The sequence below is a fragment of the Equus asinus genome, chromosome 16, assembly GCF_041296235.1.
Source record: "Equus asinus isolate D_3611 breed Donkey chromosome 16, EquAss-T2T_v2, whole genome shotgun sequence".
Taxonomy (NCBI): domain Eukaryota; kingdom Metazoa; phylum Chordata; class Mammalia; order Perissodactyla; family Equidae; genus Equus; species Equus asinus.
Genome location: NC_091805.1, coordinates 21,917,207 through 21,931,568, shown reverse-complemented (window position 1 = coordinate 21,931,568; position 14,362 = coordinate 21,917,207). Strand labels below are relative to the sequence as shown.

Here is a 14,362-nt window from a genome sequence, read left to right as displayed (position 1 = left end):
GCAGGTGACACCAGCAAAAAAACTTCACATAAGAACTGTTAGAGCTATTTCATGATATTAAAAGTGCAAGTGTTGTAAGTGTGATCCAGACTTAGAAGGAAGTATGACAATTTGCAAAAGCGTAGGAAATCTGCTTTCTCAGGATGGTAATTTATACGAGAAGGCGGCAAGCACTATTCAGACTACTCTTCATAAATTTTTTCAAAGAGATGACAATTTAGTTCTCAATGTTTCTAATGTTTTATATTGCACTGTTCTAAATAAATGTTAGTTTAACATTTTTTTTCATTTTCCTATACAATTATAACGGACAGAGTTTTTAATGTTTTAACAAAAATTTTTAAAAATCAGGGAACAATTTAATTTTTCTCATTAAGATTGCTTTGCCTGGTTTCAGCTTGTATGGAGTTTTATGGTCCTATGCTGCCATGCAAAGTGAAAATGGCCTGTTTTCTTTATGTACCACTATTTTCTTTATGGATAAACCTTTTATTTATGTATCCAAATTTTGATTACTTGGGGAAGTTCAGGTATATGCTTGAAATTTGCGTCTTTCCCATTCCTTTAGGCAAAACCCTTGATTCCAAGTGACCTTATAGGCCCAGACTTTGTATTGGCCTCCCTTAGATCAAGTGCCATCTCTTGTGGCTGAGATAGATAGGAATGAGTTCATGTAGGAAAGATCATGACTGTGTGGTGCTTCCCCCTTATCAGAGTCTCTGACTGAGGAAGAATTCCTTCAAAGGGAATTGTACATACAAGAGATACCATGATTAATATGTCTAGTTCACTATTATCAAGTGCATCAGGGAAAGTAAGCTAAAGAAGCAATTGTACCATCACTGCATTCCATTTCCCCATGGGCTAGGGAGGGAAGAAACTCTGGTCAGAAAAACAGATGGTGGCCAAAGAAAGGGGAGCATGTAGCTAGACTCAAGTCTTCACAGAAATAAAAGTAAATAAGTAAATAAACACATTCTTTAAAAAAAAAACAAAAAACAAGGCAAAAGGAGTAGGCCCACGGCAGGGAGTGTTTCTGCCTATGTGCCTCTTACCCTGGCTCCTCATTCCTCATCCTCCTGATGCTCTCCCAGGAGCTTTTAGCTCCCACCCTGCTATAGCTGCTGCCTCATCCCAGGGAGCCACTGCCATTGTCTTAGCGCTGAGGAAGTTTCTTATCTACTGTTAGAAAAAATGCAAAAACTTAGCTTTGATGATATTTTTATTTGTGGAATCCTGTGTAACATTTGGACATCTGAGAACCATATGTTTCATATTTTGTAATTAGGCTGATCTTTAGCTATCTTAGAAAAAAGTATAAACAGCGAAATTGAGTCAAAACATTGGATATATTAGACGCTGTTGGCAAATGAGTAACTTTAATAATACCATGATTTATGAAATATAATTCGTTTGGTTGATTTCTCTTGGTGGTCTATAATTAATGCTTGAACATATTGATGAGAATGAGGACAACCCAGCCTGTATCTGAGTCTGAAACAATTGTAGGCATATAAAGTAAATACAAGGACAGGTTACTCACTTCTTGGTGAATCTAACTATCAAACCAATATGATTCCACCTTACTTCCTACATGACTTTGGTCTAATCAGTTAATTTCTGAGAGCTCACTTTAGTTATCTGTAAAAATGGAGAAAATACCTACTTTATAGGACTGCCGTAGAGTTAACTGAGGTATTTGGAAGTGGCTGGCACAATGTCTGGCACATAGTAAGCAGCTCGATGAAGTCCTTTGTTTCTCCCTTACTTTTTGTTCCTCCTTTCTCATGGCCGCTTCTCTGATCTCTTTCTAATAGCCCCCAGAGGACAGGCCTTTTCCTCTGCTGCCTTGTTTTTTCTTTCTGTTACTCCCTTGTTACTAATATGTGTACAGATAACACAAAAATCTTTGTCTCCAAACTTACCTGCTTTCTTTTTCCTGTCTTCTTTCTGGTTCCCAAGAAACCTCTCTACTTAAACATTTTACAGTTATTTTAAGTTTAATATCTTAAAAACTACTTAAATCATTCCCTTATTTTTCAGATGGGTGTCTCTTCTAATTTCCCCCTTGTCTAACCAAAACATCATTTTCTTCTCTAATTCATTAATCCAAGTTAATAAAACCCTCAGTGATTAATCCCTGAATAACTCTTCACTCCATTATTCTATATCCTGAAACCTCCAAACCTTGTATTCAGTTTGCAGTATATTAATTTGAAGTTTTTTGTATTTGTAAACTATAATTTATTTCAGGTTTTTGAGTTATAATTTGTTTAATATCCTATGAGGTTCTTAAAAAAGGATCTTCTTTTTGTTCTTTTATGTATGCTAAAATCTAGTAAACAATAGATTGATTTACTGATTGTTGATTAGAGCTATACAAACAAGCTCCAAAGTGTTCCTTTCTTTCTTTCTTTCTGTCCTTCCTTTAAGCTTCCTCCCTTTTGCTCATAGAAGAAGATCTTTCTGGAGGAAAAGGGATATTATTTATTTTATATCTTTGGGTGTTAATGATACGGATTAAGATTTGATTTTGGTTCTATTATTTGGAAACTTATTTTTGTTGCTAATTTCTTAGACAGCTTTATAAAACCCCTTTTGATGGACCTGTGAGCAACCTCTTTCATTTGTCTTAGCTCATTCATGGAGTGTTATGACAATGATTTGGATTAAAGAAACTGCCTGGATATGGTCCAGTTTTTCAATAATTACAAACAGATTATGTCTGAGAGCATTTTGCTTCAGCATTAATGAACTAAAACCAACTTTTAGAAAGCTTCAGCAAAATGTAGCAGATCCATTGTGAGATACCAGCCTTTTCTAAAAGATGCTGTTCTTTATTCTCTGTCAGTACTATGCTACTATTTTAGTTGATAATAATAAATCATTCAAATGACACTCAAAATTAATTAAGAATTATTAATAAAATTAATTTACTAGTTAATAAAAATTAAATTCTTATTAAACTTAATAAGAATTAAATTTGTACTGATGAAGAAACCAAAAGTTGGCGTAAAAGACAACTTAGAACCTATGTTTACTTGTTTGGCATAAGTGGGTTTACTTTTCAATGGCATGTCTTCACCTTTACCTTTGCAGGGTGCCAAAGGACATCCAGGGCTCCCAGGACTCCGAGGTGAACAAGTAAGTACTTCCTTCATTAAACCGGTATCTTCTCCAGTGAACAAGACACACATTAAGGAACTCTGCTGAGTGATTATTTTTCTCCACTATTTCAATTTTTCTTCTCAATGATTTTCAGTCTGTTTAGTGCAGGACAAACTTCTAATTGATCATCTCTTATAGTTTTGTTGTTTTCTTCCAAATCCCAGACTGACGTTTACTCTCTGCCTAAAGTGTTCCAGAGCCCCTTCGAGAATCTCATAAATGCTGTGATCCTTTCCCCAGACAATACACATATTCACGCACGTACATGCCCCTGTGTGTGTGTACACACATACACACATCTGTTTTGTTGTACAATTTTAGGGGCGTGCCTGTTTACTAAAGCTTATCCGTAGCTGTTAGTTCCCCGTCCCTTGCGTGAGGAAATGCAAATAAATTTTAATAGCAATCCTAATTAGAATTGCGCATGTTCTTGTATTTAAAAGTCAAATAGATTGGGAACTATTTAGTTTTCGATCATGTTTCTCCTTCTCCCTCCTACCAGAAAATAATATAGGAAAAAAATAAAGTCACAGCTCTTGTGTTTCAATACAATGTGTACTAGGTCAGTATAAATAAAGCAGTGAAAAGGGTAGGAGATTAGAAATGAACTGGTGGGGGGCTGGCCCCGTGGCTGAGTGGTTAAGTTCGCACACTCCACTTCTGGCGGCCCAGGGTTTCACTGGTTCAAATCCTGGGTGCAGACATGGCACTGCTCATCAGGCCATGCTGAGGCGGCATCCCACATAGCACAACTAGAAGGACCCACAACTAAAAATACACAACTATGAACCAGGGGGCATTGGGGAGAAAAAGGAAAAATAAAATCTTTAAAAAAAAAAAAGGAAATGAACTGGCGGGAAGGATACCGTTATTGGAGATTCAACAAAGAGCTTCAGGAAGCCCTAAAGGGAGCTCCAGAAAGAAATGTGATGGATTGTCCCTGAGGGAAGGATGTAAATGAAGAAATAAAGTCAGTTTTCTCTTTCATTTATGTTAACTGGGGCAGTACGCTCTGTTCAGTCCCTGAGCACAATTTTTCAAGATTACTAATTATTAGACAGGGCAAGTAAAGGGATATATGTATCTGTAACAGGTACAGTTCTTGTTTCCTGAAGATCAAAGTTCTGAAAAGCATTTGGGCATTTTTGGGCAAAAATCAGAAGAGCAGGAGGGATTGGTCCCTGGGGAGGAAAAAAAAAATCCCTAGAATAGTGCTTTGGCAGAAATGTGTGTATTCCAATGAAGAAAACGTGATACTTCACAAGTAAGTAACAAATCGACTGTGTGTCAGGAGCGAACAGTTCTCTCATGACTGCTCTCTAACCTGGTTCTGTTAGTATACTTGTTAGTGTTCTGAGGTGTTATTTCTGCCTGTTTGGAATAGTCTAAAATCAATTCTAAAGGTTGGAAAACATATTTAGGAGTCAGGTATTCCTTTCTATTCTATTTATTTCTAGAAAAAAGGCAAAGTTGGTGATAACTGTGAAGAACAACTAAAATCATTTTGCGTTTTAACTATGAAGACACTGTGGACATTAGGAGGAGCACAACTAATTTGTTAGGAGACATTCACTAATGGAAAATTTGCAAATATTTAGAAATTGGTCAGCAAACATTTGGAAAAGTAATTCTCTCATCTACACAAGCTCTAGTAGTAAGAACTGTTGTTTACTGAGTCCTTATTAGTTGCCAAACTGTGCTACTGTTAACTACAGCTTCTAGTAGTAGAATTATTTGTTGAATGTTTCCATATGTTGACTAATTTAATGCTCAGCAACACTAAGAATTATTGCAGTTATCCCCACTCTTAAATATATTTCTACACATTGTTCTGTTTTCTCCACGTAATAATCCTGTGACCTAGATGTTATTGTTCTATTTTATTAATGAAAAAACTGAGATATAGAGAGGACCCACGGTAGCACTAGTGGAATTCTCACTGAAGTCTGACTGATTCAGAGCATGTGCTTTTATGCTTAGACTTACAAGTGGGATTGAAGAAGGCTTCCTATTCCTAATTTCTCCAGGGGCTAAACATATAACTTTGTGTCTAAATTCCTCCATTCAAGCTACAGATTTAAGTGGCCCAACTTTTTTTTTTTTTAACCATTTTTAAGTGCATAGTAAATTGAGTCATAGTATTTGTTTTGATTTTCTTTTGAGCCTCTGTGGTTGTCACAATGATTTTAGGATGTGGTTGTCTTAGAATATGTTTATGCCATGTAAGACTATGCTGAAGGCTTCCTCGTTTACTTGTTTACTACCATTCCAGTAAAGCAGAACTTAGCCATCAAGTGGAGTTCTTTTGTGTATTTCTCTGTGCAGCTGGAATGTGTTAGATCTCTACATGTTGCCTTAACGCCCTCTATGAAAATCTGTTGAAAATCAGATTTCATTTATGTCTTAAAACAGATTGCTTTTTAATAGAGGTCAATTAACCTAATTTGGCTAGGAAAGGAATGAAAGGGATGATGGTTGACAGTAGCCAGATAGTGACCTACAGAATAAAAACAACCTTTTCGCTTTATTTCACTCCTTTCTATTGGCATACGCAAATATAAGGTTTTATGACTCTCTGGATATAGGCCTGTGTATTTTAGAATTGGATGGGGCATAAAGGAAGCAAATGTAAGTAAACTGGAACAAATCTTATAATCACAGGGCTTTCCCTAGAGTACTACTGGAAGTCATTAGCACTTCAGATCTACACCAGGGAGGCAACCTTGAATGGTGATCTCTGGAGATAGACTTGCTGATTCAAATCCTGGCTTCCCACTTATTAGCTGAGCAACTTTCCACTGGTGACAAACACTTTATGTTTCATTTTTCTCATCTGTAAAATAGGGATTATGATACCCACCGTATAGTATTTGAGCACATTAAATAAGATAATACATATAAAATACTTGAAATAGTGCCTGGTACATGATAGGTAGACAATAAATGTTATTAAAGGAATAAAGTATTATGTGTTACATAGAATATTAACAAGATAATGTTTAGTACATAAATATGGTTTCTGAAATTGATAGGACATAATCTCTCCTCATGTAGACAAGAATTTTATTCTGTAATTTTCAGAAGGCCACTGTTTATTCACAGTCTGTTAAATTGTACATTGTCATATATATACGTATAGATGTCTGTATGTGTATGTATATATGTGTGTGTGTGTGTGCATACACACATATATAACTTTTGTCAGATTGTCTGGGTTCTCATCCAGTCTCTACTGCTTTCTTACTGTGGCATCTTGGGCAAGTTTCATAACTTCCCTGTGTCTTAGTTCCTTCACATGTAGAATGAAGAAGAGTATCTCCCTCATACATGTAAAGTAGATGTATAGAGCTTAGCATAGTGATTGGCACATAAAAAAGTGGTCAGGAAATGGTAATTGTTAAAGCAAGAGAAGATAGGGAGAGATGATGGAGAGAAATGAGAGAGAACAAAATTGAGAAGTGGATTCTGAGGAAAGTGGAGAGAAAGACATATGAGGAGCCTACATGTCTAATAGACTGGGAGGGCAAAAACTCTCAACTATCATTTTCCATTTGCCTTTTCCTTAGTCTATTCTTTCTCTAGATTTTCCAAATCTTTAGGAGTTTTATAAGGTTTCTAAACTCTAATTGGAGGTTACACTCTTCTGTCTACTTCAGAGCAGAGGGGCAAAGGGCTAGTGTCTTTTATTGTCTCTTTTACAAACAACAAGCAAGAAATGAACTTTACGTAATAAATAAGGAATCTATGAAATTTACCATTGCTGTCAGCATTTGAGGTTAAGTAAAGGCAGCTCAATATACAGTCTTCTGGAATTTCCTTGGTTCAAGAATTATTTAATATACCTAAACTCTGAATAAACTGATGAATGAATGAATGAAGAATGTATCAATGAAAGACAGTAGAAACAAATGGAGTATTTCTTCTCACTTTTCCACCTGGTTCTGCTGCAAATTTCCTTTCTTACAAGTTTGAGTCTTCATATATCAGCCTTCTTTGAACTTTGTTTTATATGAAGAATACAGAGTTGTCAATTTAAAATGAATTTACCATCCAAAATTACTATGTGAATATTTAGAAAGATCTCTGTCGTGATACAGGTGTTTACCACTTAATATACATTTACTTAATCAGACTTTCTGTAAGAATAAGTTTACTTTAGAAATGAAGAGGTTGGTTTTGAAGTTCACTGCCCCTTTTAGTGTTCTGGGGCTCATGCTCAGACAGTAAAGGAGAGTTGCAGGGTGATTGAGATAAGGAATTCTTTCCAAAAAGATAGTGGTTATTAAGAAATGTACCAACTCTTTCTGTAGAAGAAGTCTTATCCTTACTTACATAGCACTGGATTCTTCCATCCTAGATTTATCGTTATTAATAATCAGTGTCTTATTTGGGGCCCTAATCTAACAGTTTTATTCATTTTTATTTGGCAATTTTGGCTCATTTTTATTTCAATTAGATAATCAATGTGCAGGACACTTAGTATTTTTATGGAGAAAAGATTCTTTCCAAACTTGGGTATTTTAATTGCACCAAGTTTGTTTCTTTGGACTTCCTTTGACTGTGTTGTATTGTTTTATTTATTTTATTTTTCATTTCAGGGAATTCCAGGACTCACTGGTAATATTGGTTCACGTGGTTACCCTGGCAGGCAGGTGAGGTAACTATATTTACACTTCTCCTTTTATGTTCCTCTTCATTACTACTTTGTACATTTTGATTTCCAGTGATATTGGTTCAAATGATCATTGGGTTATTTTTATTGAATAATGAATTACTCATAGGAAAATAATTTCAAAATCAAAATTTTAAAAAGATTTCAAAAATTTTACTGCAGAAAGTTTTGTTTAAAATAGAAATGGATTTTTAAATGTGTTTGATATGATATACTTTCAAAATTAAAATGACCAAGGGTCTAATAAGGTCTTGAAATAGCCCTGCTACTGATTTTACAATACTGGCATCGACTAAAATGAAGTAATGGTCAGAGTTAAGACTCTGTGTAATAACCATCATTTTTTAATAACACAGTTAAAAAAAATCAGGACACAGTTGGCATTGCCACGTATACCACTACTAAATACGTTTGTCTGAACTGAATTCAAGTCTTTGTATACTGTTTTGAAAATTCATTCTAATCACTTCATATTTATTTCTGTCCAATTCCTAAATTTAACTACTTCATGTAGACTAATAATAGAACAAATTTTCTTTCCTAGGTTTTCATGAATTGACTGCTTACTCTTGAAATAATTATTCATTTAGCATACTAGAAAACTACATTTCTAATTTTTTTATTCTCAAGAATGAGAGAAATAAAAATGCCAAAAAATAATCTATTCTTAACAAAATTCCATTTTTTTAAGCTTTAAAAATGCATGAAGGGTGTTGTATATTAGAGTCTCACCACCAAGTGATGATTTGTGTTATCTGAGTTATCATAAAATATGAATAATCAAACATATGGACATTGATCTGAAGTTAACAATGTACTTATTTATTTTTTAAGTGTATGCAAATATATTTGAGATAATTTAATTAGAAATCTTTTAAAAGAACAGTTTTCGATGAGAGATAATTTAATGAAAAATTATTTTTTCTATCTGACAATGTGTTTTAATCTATTTTATTTAGATATCTAAAATATATTTGTGTATATATTATGTACAGTGCCTTTTTTGGTTGTGAAATTCTAAAATTCCTCGAACATATAGTAGCCTTCATTAAGTAAATAGAGTTCTGAATTTTATATTTATGAAAATGATACCTCTTTGTATGCTTTTTTAATTAATCGATTTGTCAACAACTCTAAAAAATACTGTAGTATGATGATGATGTCTTTTGTTCACACTAGGGTTTAGCTGGACCAGAAGGTAATCCAGGTCCTAAAGGTATACGAGTAAGTCAACATTTTCATCATTTTGTTAAGCATGCTTGTATACAAGTAGGATGAAATATACAAAAATACTTGTTTTCACATTTTCGTAGGAACTTTGAATGTAATACAGGTTTAGCCTGAAAAGAAGTGCACTTGTTTAATAGATATTTTCACTGTTATGACCACAGAAAGCAGTCTTATAGTGGTAGGTTTTACATCATTATTTTCTATTAATTTCTAGCTCCTATATAATATCTCATGTGTTAGAATATGCTCTATAAACATTTGTTGCATTATTTCTATATGAACATATGTAGGCCTAAAAAATCATGATTAAAAAAATATGAAGGGGCAAAAAACAATTCATATCAATTCAAGGCTGAGACAATATTATGATACACAAACTACCTAGGGTGAAGAAATATCTGCAAAGAAGGAAATAAGCTTGTCAAATCAAGAACACACCATTATACTTCCAAACCATTAAAGGAGTTGTCAGCCACTTTTAATCATGAAGGGAATAAAAAGAAAATTACTTTGATATGTTATGGAGTGTGTTACACATTAAAATCAAAGCTGGTTCTAGAAAAAATTAGTAAACTAGAACTTTTTAAAATTTTCTTTTTAATAGCCAGTTATTTTCCAGAATCTACTACTGTGCCTTATGTTGTCTAAAATACCTTTTTGAAATAAATAAAGCATAAAGTATTTAAACAGTATGTGCCATAATGATTCTTTAAATTTTAAAAATTCTTAAACATTTTCAAATACTTTCACATGCATTTTCTTCTTTTTTTGTTTTGCCATCAATCCTGTGAAGTAGGAAAGCAGGTATATCATCTCCATTTTACTGATGAGAAAATAGTAAACTAAGGAATTTATGTGAGTTGGCAAAGTCATAGCTAGTTAGAATTAGAACCAAGGTCTTCTCTCCTTTAACTCTCTATCCTATCCTGTCTCTACTCTTGCATTAAGTGAAAATATAATGGGGAAAAGTCATGTATTTTTTATTGTAAACCACACTGAAAGCATATTTTGACTTGGATCTAGGAAGCAAGAAGCGATTAGTGGTCAAGAATATGGGCTTTTGGGGGCCGACCTGGTGGTCTAGTGGTTAAGTATGTGCACTTTGCTTCGGTGGCCCAGGGTTCACAGGTTTGCATCCCAGGCATGAACCTAGCACTGCTCATCAAGCTACACTGTGTCGGCATCGGACATAAAATAGAGGAAGAGTGGTACAGATGTTTGCTCAATGACAATCTTCCTCAAGCAAAAAAGAGGAGGATTGGCAACAGATGTTAGCTCAGGGCCAATCTTCCTCACACACAGACGAAAAAGAACATGGGCTTTGGACCCTGAGTAAGGAGATAAATAGGTAGAGAAAATGAGGAAATTGTAGCTATCCATAAGAACAGGTTAGCGGACATTCAAGTATAACATTAAAGATAAAGGGAAGGAAAACACCAAAAATAAATATAATTTTGTCATTTTAACCACAAACCCACAGCACAAGATGGAACAGAGTGTGACAAACACAACTTAGGAGGGGAAGAAGAAAGGGATGGAATTGGCTTAGTCCAAGGAAATAAGAGGTATCAGAAAATAGGCTATTTCGTCTATGAGATTTTTCATACAAACCTCATGATAACCACCAACCAAATAAGTAGAACAGAGATACAAATAATAAATAAGGAGAAAAATAAGAAAACCAGCATAGAAAACTACCTAACCAAATTGGTAGTCTGAGATATGTGGGATGAGAAACAAAGGAATTGCAGAAGAACTGGAAAACAAGCAATAAAATGGCAGCATGAAGCCCTCATATGTCAATGAGCACTCTAAATGTAAATGGATTGAATTCTCCAATAAAAAGACACAGAGTGGTGGGATGGATTAAAAGACAAGACCCAACAATATGCTGCCTCCAAGAAACACATCTCAGCCCCAACAACAAACACAGGCTCAGAGTGAAGGGATGGAAGATGATACTCCAAGCTAATGGTGAACAAAAAAAAGCAGTTGTTGCCATATGTGTATCGGACAAAGTAGACTTCAGGATAAAACAGGTAGAGAGACACAAAGTGGGGCACTAAATAATGATAAAAGGGACACTCCACCAAGAAGACATAACACTTATAAATATCTATACCCAACACAGGAACATCAAAGTATATAAAGCAACTATTAACAAACCTAAAAGGAGATATTAACAACAACACAGTAATAATAGGGGACCTCAACACTCCACTCATATCAATGGATAGATCATCCAGAGTGAAATCAACAAGGAAACAGTGGAATTAAATGAAAAACTAGACCAGATGGACTTCATAGATATATATATATAGAACACTCCATCCCAAAACAGCAGAATACACGTTCTTTTCAAGTGCACATGGAACAGTCTCAAGGATAGACCATATGTTGGGAAACAAGGCAAGCAAGCCTCAATAAATTTAAGAAGATTGAAATAATATCAAGCATCTTTTCTGGTCATAATGCTATGAAACTAGAAATTAACTACAAGAAAAAAGCTGAGAGAGGGACAAAGATGTGGAGACTAAACAACAAGCGGTCCTAAAAGGGAAATTCATTGCAATACAGGCTCACCTTAACAAGCAAGAAAAATCTCAAGTAAGCAATCTCAAACTACACCTAACAGAATTAGAAAAAGAACAAACAAAGCCCAACATTAGCAGAAGGAGAGAAATAATAAAAATCAAAGCAGAAATAAAGTGAAACAAACAAAAAGTAACAGTTGAAAGGATCAGTGAAACAAAGCAGGTTCTTTGAGAAGATAAACAAAATTGACAAACCTTTAGCCAGACTTACAAAGAAAAAAAGAGAGAAAGCTGAAATAAATAAAATTAGAAATTAAAGAGGAGAAATTACAACAGATACCACAGAAATACAAAAGATTATAAGAGAATACTGTGAAAAACTATATGCTAACAAATTGGACAATCTAGAAAAATGGGTAAATTCTTAGATTCTCACAACCTTCCAAAGCTGAATCAATAAGAAATAGATAATCTGAATAGAACAATCACAGGTAAAGAGATTGAAACAGTAGTCAGAAACCTCCCAAAAAAATAAAAGTCCAGGACCATACAGCTTCTCTGTAGAATTCTACCAAACATTCAAAGAAGATTTAGTACCTATACTTCTCAAATTATTCCAAAAAATTGGGGAAGATGGAATACTTCCTAACACATTCTATGAGGCCAACATCACCCTGATACCAAAGCCAGAGAAGGACATCACAAAAAAGGAAAACTTCAGGCCAATATCGCTGATGAACATAGATGCAGAAATCCTCAACAAAATATTGGCAACCCGAATACAGCTATACATCAAAAAGGTCATACTCCATCATCAAGTAGAATTTATACCAGGGACACAGGGATGGTTCAACATCCACAAATCAATCAATGTGATATACCACATTAACAAAATGAAGAATAAAAACTACATAATCATCTCAATAGATGCAGAGAAAGCACTTGACAATATCCAACAGCCATTTATGATGAAAACAAAATGGGGCTAGAAGAAAATTACCTCAACATAATGAAGGCCATATATGACAAACCCACAGCCAATATCATACTCAGTAGAGAAAAACTGAATGCCATCCCTCTGAGAACAGGAACAAGACAAGAGTTCCCATTCTCACCACTCTTATTCAACATAGTACTGGAGGTTTTGGCCAGAGAAATTAGGCAAGAAAAAGGAATAAAAGGAATCCATATAGGAAATGAAGAGGTGAAACTCTTGCTGTTTGCAGATGATGTGATTCTATATATAGAAAACTCTAAAGAACCCATTGGGAAACTATTAAAAATAATCAACAGCTACGGCAAAGTTGCAGGGTACAAAATCAACTCAGAAAAATCAGTTGCATTTCTATACTCTAATAATGAATTAACAGAAAGAGAACTCAAGAATACAATCCCATTTTCAATCACAACAAAAAGAATAAAATATCTAGGAATAAATTTAACTGAGGAGATGAAAGCCCTATGCAATGAAAACTATAAGACATTACTGAAAGAAATCAATGATGACGTAAAGAAATGGGAAGGTATTCCATGCACATGGATCAGAAGAATAAACATAGTTAAAATGTCCGTACTGCCCAAAGCAATCAATACATTCAATGAAATCCCAATCAGAATCCCAGTGACATTCTTCGTGGAAATAGAATAAAGAATCCTAAAATTCATATGGGGCAACAAAAGACCCCCAATAACTAAAGCAATCCTGAGAAAAAAGAAAAAGCTGGAGGCATCACAATCCATGACTTCAAAATATACTACAAAGCTATAGTGATCAAAACAGCATCATACTGGTACAGAAATAGGCACACAGATCAATGGAACAGAAGTGAAAGCCCAGAAATAAAACCACACATCTGTGGATACCTAATCTTCGACAAAGGAGCCAAGAGCATACAATGGAGAAAGAAAAGTCTCTTCAGTAAATGGTGTTGGGAAAACTGGACAGCCCATGCAAAACAATGAAAGTAGACTATTATCTTTCACCATACACAAAAGTAAACTCAAAATGGATCAAAGACTTGAAGGTAAGACCTGAAACCATAAAACTTCCAGAAGAAAATATAGGTAGTATACTCTTTGACATCAGTTTTAAAAGGATCTTTTTGCATACCATGTCTTTTCAGACAAGGGAAACAAAAGAAAAACAAGAGGACTTCATCAGACTAACGAGCTTCTACAAGGCAAAGGAAACCAGGATCAAAACAAAAAGACAACCCAGCAACTGGGAGAAGATATTTGCAAATTACCTATCTGACAAGGGGTTAATTTCCATAATATATAAAGAACTCACAAAACTGAACAACAACAACAAAAAAACGATCAAAAAATGGGCAGAGGATATGAATAGACATTTTTCCAAATAAGAAATACAGATGGCCAATAGGCACATGAAAAGATGTTCAACATCATTAATCCTCAGGGAAATGCAAATCAAAACTACACTAAGATATCACCTTACACCCATTAGAATGGCTATAATTACCAAGATAAAAAAACAACAAATGTTGGAGAGGATGTGGCAGAAAGGGAACCCTCGTACACTGCCAGTGGGAATGCAAACCAGTGCAGCCTCTATGGAAAACAGAATGGAGATTTCTCAAAAAATTGAAAACAGAAATACCATATGACCCAGCTATCCCACTACTGGGTATTTATCCAAAGAACTTGACATCAACAATTCAAAGAGTCTTGTGCACCCCCATGTTCGTTTTAGCATTCTTCACAATAGCCAAAACACGAAAGCAACCCAAGTACCCAT

At 34.7% G+C, this 14,362-nt stretch overlaps 1 protein-coding gene across 1 annotated transcript in view; it reads left to right on the top strand.

Moving 5' to 3' along the window:
• Positions 1–14,362, top strand: part of COL24A1 (collagen type XXIV alpha 1 chain) — a 355,376-nt gene that overhangs the window by 59,953 nt on the left and 281,061 nt on the right. Inside the window, exons 9-11 of the mRNA XM_044749176.2 lie at positions 3,100–3,144; positions 7,767–7,820; positions 9,020–9,064. Coding sequence (XP_044605111.2) covers positions 3,100–3,144; positions 7,767–7,820; positions 9,020–9,064 — 144 coding nt within the window. The remainder of the gene's footprint in view (positions 1–3,099; positions 3,145–7,766; positions 7,821–9,019; positions 9,065–14,362) is intronic.